Source organism: Mus caroli, chromosome 4 (genome assembly GCF_900094665.2).
Source record: "Mus caroli chromosome 4, CAROLI_EIJ_v1.1, whole genome shotgun sequence".
Lineage (NCBI taxonomy): Eukaryota > Metazoa > Chordata > Mammalia > Rodentia > Muridae > Mus > Mus caroli.
The window spans coordinates 38,081,702-38,090,100 of NC_034573.1; the positions used below are offsets into that span (position 1 = coordinate 38,081,702).

General features: G+C 45.9%; 1 protein-coding gene across 2 annotated transcripts in view; it reads left to right on the plus strand.

The window, feature by feature from the left end:
• Positions 1–8,399, plus strand: part of Clta (clathrin light chain A) — a 29,717-nt gene that overhangs the window by 5,137 nt on the left and 16,181 nt on the right. The window contains exon 2 of one of the 2 annotated variants that reach the window (XM_021159538.2): positions 3,536–4,255. In XM_021159538.2, the coding sequence (XP_021015197.1) occupies positions 4,039–4,255 (217 nt within the window). In that variant the 5' untranslated portion in view covers positions 3,536–4,038. Of the gene's footprint in view, positions 1–3,535; positions 4,256–8,399 lie in introns of those variants that run through there. The other variant, XM_029475938.1, reaches the window with a different exon arrangement.

The following is an 8,399-nucleotide window of genomic DNA, read 5'->3' on the forward strand; positions in this document are numbered from 1 at the left end:
GGGCCAGGGAGTGGAATGTGATGGTTTGTATATTCTTGGACCAGGGAGTGGCACCATTTGGAGGTGTGGCCTTGTTGGAATAGGTGTGACCTGGTTGGAATGGGTGTGTCACTGTGGGTGTGGCTTAAGACTCTCATCCCAGTTGCCTGGAAGTCAGTCTTCCACCAGCAGCTTTTGGATGAAGACATAGAACTCTCAGCTCCTCCTACGCCAGGCCTGCCTGGATACTGCCATGCTCCCACCTTGATGATAATGGACTGAACCTCTGACCCTGTAAACCAGCCCCAATTAAATGTTGTTTTTAATAAGACTTGCCTTGGTCATGGTGTCTGTTCACAGCAGTAGACACCCCTCATAGGTTCTCTTCATGGTGCTGAAGCCTTACTTCTTTGCATGACCCCTTCAGTCCTAGGCCTTCACCTGCCACTGAGTCTACATCTTCACCAATGGCACTTCCTGATCCCAAATAGTGGGTTAAATGTGTTGATCTGGATCAAAATTGTGTGTCATCCCATCTCAATATCCGGATCAAGGCATGTTGTCTTCCTGCTTGAAGATCTGGATTGCAGGTGCACCCTCCATTTCTAGACTGGAGTTCATTCCAGATATAGCCAAGTTGATAATTGGGAATACCCATCACAATCCATCCCTCGTCAACTTGACACACCATCATATCTCCTTATGTCCAAGTAAAAACAATAATCAGGTTATAATGATACCTAACATGATATAACTCCCTCATTCAATGCGAATGCATAGTAAATTTAGATTAGGTGGCAATGTCCCTTTTTCAACATTCTTTTCACAAGATGGAAGCTTAGCTGGATGGGATCTTGCCCCAAAGTCACCACTCTCTTAATTTCACTTAGTATCTTTAATTTGTTTATCTACTTGAACACAAGATTTAGCTCCATTCCACTCCTTTAATCCTTGAATCATACATTTTGTATTTTCCCTTTCTAAGTTTGCTACACTTGATCAAAATGTTCTTCATAAGAGGGAACCACAGGGCAGAGTCTATAGCAGGCTTTTTTTTTTTTTTTTTTTTTTTTGAGACTTCCTTTGTCAATGCAATTAATCTGAATCTTTTTGCCTTAGCATCAGGCAGACTCTGCAGACACGGGCAAAAAGCAGCTACAGTCTTCACCAAAATATCAAAGAACAGTCTCTAGGCCCCATATTAAGATTCTTCTCCACTGAAACCTCTTTAGCCAGACCCCCACAGTTCAAGTCATCCTCAGCACCCCGTCTTCATGCTTCTGCTAGAATCGCCCAAGAAGCCCCGCTTAAAGCCACTGCTTTCCAAAATCCACGCTCCTCCAAACAAAAGCACAGTCAGGCCTATCACAGCAACACCCGAGTCCCTGGTACCAACTCCTTAGTTAAGGTTTCCATTGCTGTGAAGAGACAGCATGTCCAAGGCAGCTCTTATAAAGGAAAACATCTCCTTGGGATTCGCTTACAGTTTCCGAAGTTCAGTCTGGGAAGCACGGCAGCATCCAGAAAGTGGTCCTGGAGAACGAGTTGAGAGTTCTATGTCTTTGGAGATTTTTTTTCTTATACTGCTTTGTTTGGTTATGCTTTGGGTTTTGTTTGTTTTCTTATTTTCTTTTTTTAACCTTACTGGTCTTTTGCTTGTATAGTAAGGTTTCCAATTTTGAGTTTTTATGGGTTTTCTCTCTCTCTCTGTTTTCCTTGTGCTCTTAGTTTAAATTTTATTAATCTGTTCATTTTATTCTTGTTTATCTTCATTTTCCAGGGTTTTTTTTAGACTTACTATGTACACAGTGTTTTGCCTACACTTCAGAAGAGGGAACCAAATCTCACATTACAGATGGTTGTGAGTGAGCCACCATGTGGTTGCTGGGATTTGAACTCAGGACATCTGGAAAGACAGCCAGTGCTCTTAACCACTGAGCCATCTCCCCAGGCCTGTCCTATTTGTTTTTTGGGTTTTTTTTTTTTTGTTTTTTTTTTTAAGAGAGTGAGAAAGGAATGGAGTTTGAAGGGTGGGGAGATGGGAAAGATCTGGGAGATGAGGAAAGGGAACCATAATTGAAATACAAAATTGAAATAGTATGAAAATAACTATATTTGATTAAAAATGTAGAAAGAGGGGTGCATTACAGATTTGCCTAACAGAAGCATTTTCTCATTCTCCAAATGACTCTAGCTTGTGTCAAGCTGATATAAAATGCGTCAGCACAGCAGCCGGAGTCGTCTCTCCCTGGGGCCTTCTCATGGAGGTCTCTACTCGTTTCACAGGGACGGTCCAGAGATGACTGAGGAAAATCTTCATACATCATTACCTTCTTTGTTTTGGTTTTTGGACATCATCTGCGCCAGTATCTGCCTTTTCTAAGTAGACCACACTGGCCTCAAACTCATGTCTTGGTTTGTTTATTTATTTATTTATTTTAGGGTTTGTCCTAGTTAGGGTTTCTATTGCTGCGATGAAACACCATGACCAAAATGCAAGTTGGGGCGGAAAGGGTTTATCTGGCTTATGCTTCCACATTGCTGTTTATCATTGAAGGAAGTCAGGACAGGAATTCAAACGCTGCAGAATCCTGGAGGCAGGAGCTGATGCAGAAGCCATGGAGGTAGACAGGGTAGGGATGCTGCTTGCTGGACTTGCTTCCCCTGGCTTGTTCAGCCTGCTTTATAATAGAATCCAGGACCACCAGCTGACAGGCCCTCCCCCATCAATCACTTATTAAGAAAATGCCTTACAGCGGGATCTTATGTAGGCATTTTCTCAATTGAGGTTCCCCCCTTTCAGGTAACTCTAGCTCGTGTCAAGTTGAGAGAAAAAGACTAGCCGGCATGCTCCTGCTTCTGCCTCCAGACTGCTGGCTTTACAAACGGGCATTAACTTTTCCCAAACTTTTCTATAAATTGTTTTTACACTCATCTTGTGTGTACTGTGTTGTCTGTGTGTGCAACAGCATATTTGATTATGCCATGGTAGCCAACTCAGGTCATCAGGCCTGCAAACAACATTTTTACCTGCTAAGCCATGTTGCCAGCCTTCTAAACTTATTACAGTCTGTGCTTAGGATGGTTTTTACAAGGCCAGTGGAGTTCACTGGTAGAGAGCTTTGCCTTCTGCCCCCATTCAACAAAACAAAAGTAGTTTATGTAGTTACTTAAAAAGTAACAAACAAACAAAAAAACAAAACCAACCAAAGATATGTGTATTAAAACACACAGGACTGGCAAGATGGATGGATAAAGGTGCCTGTCACCATGCCTGGTTACTCAAGTTCCACCCAAGGGACTCACATGGTAGAACTGCCTCCCAACAAGTTGGTCTCTGATCTACACACACATTTTTAAGTAACTATAACTAAAAGAAAAAATAGAACTCACATTTTTACCGTCCTTACTATTTCTGAAGGCATCTTTGACCCAAAGGTTGGTTGGTTGATTGGTTGCTTAACGGGGGTTTCTACGTGATGCCCAAGCTGGCCTCCAACTACTAGGTTCAAGTAGTAAAGTGACCTTTGTTTTTTGTTTGTTTCTTTCTTTTTAGGGTGGTAACATTAAATGGTAACTGCACTTCTCTTGGTCTATGCACCCATAAATTTTTTCAATCATCCAGGAGGGAGGCAATGCAAGATTCTTCTACCAGCTTTCCAAGCGAAGTGGTTGTATGTTGAGTAGTCGGAAAGAGCTCACGTCCCTGATGCCCACAAACGGCTGTTCCCCATCACTCCAGCTCCTGATGCTCGGCGACTCCCAGCTTCCCCTAGGGTGGCACTTCCGCTGGCTCTTCTGCTCCCAGTCACGAGTTGTCCCCCAGGGCTCCTCCCCTTTGCCAGCTGATTGGGCAGCTCCCGTCTTCTGATTGGCTGTTCTTTTTGTGGCTCACCAACCCAACCGGATATAGAAGCAGGGTTTCCGCTTCCACCTTCTCCCTCTTCTCGCTCGTCCTCCCGTAGCAGCCGCCAGCACAGTGTCGGCTGCTGGGCGGGGTGTCGGCGGATCGGTCGGTTGGTTTCGGCTTCGGCGTCGCTGCGGTTGAGTTGGGCTGTCATGGCTGAGTTGGATCCATTCGGCGCTCCCGCCGGTGCGCCCGGTGGCCCCGCTCTAGGAAACGGGGTGGCGGGCGCCGGCGAGGAAGACCCGGCCGCGGCCTTCTTGGCGCAGCAAGAGAGTGAGATTGCGGGCATCGAGAACGACGAGGCCTTCGCCATCCTGGACGGCGGCGCCCCCGGGCCGCAGGCACACGGCGAGCCGCCGGGAGGTCCGGGTGAGAGGGCAGCGGCGTTCGGGCGGGAGGACTTGTGGGCACACTCGGGTCGGTGCTCTTACGCGGAACTTGGGCTTCTGGCTGAAGCTTTAGAAGCGCAAAGAGGAAGTGAGACCCCGTCTGGGTCATTGCACGGACCTCCGCTGCTGCAGACTGCCGGCTTCTGAGTGCTGCTGGGCCGGGGCGGAGGGGAGCGCAGATGCACCGACTGTCAGGATCCGGGTCTGTTCTGTCCAACTTTTCACCAAGCACTTGCTGTGCTTGAAGCCTGGTCTCTGAAGCTGCCGCATTGGCGCAGTTTGGCCAGACTTAGAAACATGGCTGAGTCCACTCGGAAATAATTGCTTATTAGGAAAAAGTAAGAATAGTATAAACTTTGGGACACACGTGCAAACAAAAATGTCAATGTAGTTCAGCAGTTAAAGATGTGTAAAACTTTGGATTGTGGGGAGGAAGATAAGGAGTTCATAGAAGATGGGCTGGCTGCGGAGAAAGAAGCTGACCCAGAAGGATAGGTGTTACATTACAAGCATTGCATACATTGTTGAGGGTAGGACTCCTGGCGCTATTCTTTGGAAACAGCTTTGGAAGGAATTAATTGTCTCAGGAAAAGGCAGGGATAGCCCCCTAAGGAGGGGGAGGAGGGGAAGATGAATGTGTAGTGCAGTGTGGGCCTTTCCACAGCAGAGCTCAAGCAAAAGAGACGGGATAGGATGACAGTTTGGCCTTTGGATGGCTTCCTTGTTTGATGCTCAGGATTGTGGTGTGGGAGGAAAGATGGCGTGGAAAAGGCCATTCAGTAGTGAAGGAAGTAGGATATAGCTAGAGAGAGACAATGGCTTTCCATTTACAAGGAAAAAAGCTTGGCACTGTGGACCATCATGCACTTAGGTATTTGGGACATTGGTGCCAGAGGTTCACCACCAGCCTAAGTAACATAGGGGGAACCCTTCACCAAAAATGCAACTTAAAAATATTAAATGGCAGTCTCCGGGCGAGTAAGAATATCTCTACCCTCTGTGACTGTGAGGCAGGTGACCGATGACAGCAAACAGCATGGAGACAGTGAGTGGTGCAGCCTTAGGCTCCCGTGCACCACAGTAATGCTTTGAGTGTATTTGAGGCCAGAGATCACAAATGGCCATTTTAAGCAGGCAGAATATTTTGGGACAGACTTGCTCCTACTTTGCAGCCTCTGGGTTTGTTTATTTAACAAAACCACCCCCCCCCAAAAAAAAAAAAAAACAACCCAGGACATTATGCTAACTCCTAGACAAATCATGCCCCAGCCAGAGCTTCTATGGGAGCCTGTACTGTACCCCAGGTTTGCAGTTTGCAGCAAGCTGCTTGGACAGAACTGGGCCATAACCTAGAGCCGACGTTGACTTTAAGCGGCAGAGGCTGTTTTCTTTGAGTGGGCATTTGCATGAGAACTCCTGAAATTTGCTTTTTAGCCCTATAGAGTCCTTCCTTCATTTAATAGGAAACTGAGTCCTAGAGAGTCATGACTTGGTGAAGAAAACAGCTTTGCCCCGACTCTCCCCTCCCTCAGACTGTGTATACCTCGTTCTGTTGCAGATGTTTTAGCAGGGTGTGCTTGGATGGAAGAAAGGCTTTGTGGGTGTGTCGGGAAGGCAAGAATTGGGAGAAGTAGCGTCCATAGAAGAGTCTATCATTCTACGGGCAGTGTTGTATGTGTTCAGTGTCACATTTGGATCGTGTAAGTGTCTGGTCTATAGTAGGTGCTCATGTGTTTGACAAATAAGTAGGCAGAAAGAGCCCTGCTAGGCAGTTGGGAGGATAAAATGGAGAGGCTGCACAGTTGTGCCTTATTTTTTCAGCAAAGGGAAGGAAAGGGGTGGTTGCTGACTTAGTTCCTGGGAAAGACGTTTTTATGAACTAAGCATTTAACGACTTAATGCCAGCTCCTGACAGTGTGTTGAGGGCAGTAATAGTGTAATCTCAGCACTTCCTTTTGGGAGTTGAAAACTTTCATACTCAACACAGTAGTGGTTGGGATTCAGGCTATCCGGCTGCTTGAGGGTGAGTTTAGGCAATTTATGTAACGACCGTCACGGCCTAGCCTGCTTTCTTCTCTGTTAAGGTACATAATATATACCACACGGTGTTTTAGGATCACATTAATTTGTCTGTGATTGCTTACTGGTGTGTAGTAAGCAGTCAGTGAATTTTAGCTACTGTTTTTCTGGAAGTAGGAAGAGGCGTTAAAAGGCTTGAAGACGGGCTGGAGAGATGGCTCAGCGGTTAAGAGCACCGACTGTTCTTCTAAAGGTCCTGAGTTCAAATCCCAGCAACCACATGGTGGGTCACAACCATCTGTAATGAGATCTGGTGCCCTCTTCTGGTGTGTCTGAAGACAGCTATAGTGTACTTAACAATAAATAAATAAGTCTTTTTTTAAAAAGGCTTGAAGGCTTTGGGGTATACCGAATAAATTGAAAGAGTAGGTGGGAGCTCTGCTTCATGTACTTTCCAGAGGGACAGATTAAAAAAAAAAAAAAAAAAAAAAAAGACGTAAACTTGCTCCCTCTGCAGGGAAAATGCCCACAGGAGATGCCCACAGGTTAAACAGAAGACTGGGCCAAGACATATGTTTTGGGATAGGTAACCAACCCAGTGAAGTGGCTGGGGTAGTCATGAAGAACAGATGGTTAGGAAGGAGGCGGGGCAAGTCAGATATTGAAAACTATCCCTCAGTGGTGGGGGCTGGAGGAGAGGCTATAGAAAGTGTTTATTGGTGGACGACAGAGCATGTGGTCACAAGGCACGGTGTTTCTGACAAGCCGAGAGAGATGAATTAAAGGTTGTTTTCTGGAGGGAGATTAATTTTATTGGTAGAAATGGAAGAAAGAAATTAAAGAGTGTTACACATGATATTTAAATATGCTGTGCATTTACTGCATCCAAACACTCCGTATACCTCTGGATCCATGCAGCATCCGCCAGCGAGGCCGAGGTGTCGCAGGTTTCGGATGAGACCTGATTACTGTGCAAGCTAAGCTGTGTTCTAAGCTAATCCTCGGCTCAGCTAGGATGCAGCCCTAGGTCTGCCTGACTTCACTTGCTGACATAAACATAAGATTAAAGTCGTCTTGCTCCATGGAAACTTTACTCTGCCCTTGGTTATTTTCTTCTTGCGGGGATGGGGTGGTGGTTTGAGACAGGGTCTGTTCCTGTAGTCCTGGAACTTGCTATAAATAAGGCTGGCAGAACTCAAATCACCTGCTTCTGTCTCCGAAGTTCTGGGGCTAAAGCATGTGCTGCTCTGCTTGACGTGGCCTTTGTGGCTTTCTGGACTTCCCTTTTTGGTTTTTTGAGAGAGTTTCTCTGTATAGCCCTGGCTGTACTGGAACTCACTCTGAAGATCAGGCTGGCCTCGAACTCACAGAGATCTGCCTGCCCACCTCTGCCTCCCAAGGGCTGGGATTAAAGGTGTGCCCCACTCTGCCTGCCTTCTTTCTGGACTTCTTAAGATGCCTGAGAAAGTTTTCTGCATCTTTGGTGTTAGTGGAGTTGTCTTAAATCAAAGTCCATAGATATAATTCCTTTGTTTCTGTAGACTGTTCTTTGACTTGGGTCATCTGATTGATGTAAGAATGAGAAGACTATCGAGATGGCTCAGGGGTTAAGATCACTAGCTGCAGTTCCTAGCATCACATGGTAGCTGGAACTCCAGTTTCTGGGGATCTGATTACCTCTTCTTGTCTTTGCAGGCAATGTATACACGGTGGCATGCACATACATACAGGCAAAGCACCCATACGCATTCATAAGTCTTTAGAATGTCAGAATAATGTAATATCTAGTAAAGAGCTCAAAGCATGTGCCGGGCCAGGATGACTCCTCAGACCCAAAGGGCAGGCTGCCAGTAGTTTAGGAGTATGGGGTGTGCAGTGCTCTGGTTTTATTAGAGAGTAGTGGCCAAAGTCTTCTTTTGGCGCTGTCCCTAGGCTGAACTATATTAAGTGTGCTCGCTGTAATCCATTAACCATACTGTAGGGCTGGTCAGGCCAGCCATCGGAGGCTCTGGGCTTGAAAAGTATCTCGCTTTTCTACCTTACACAAAAACAGATTCCAGGTGAGACAGATTTTTTTTTTTTTTTTTTTTTTTTTTTTGGTTTTT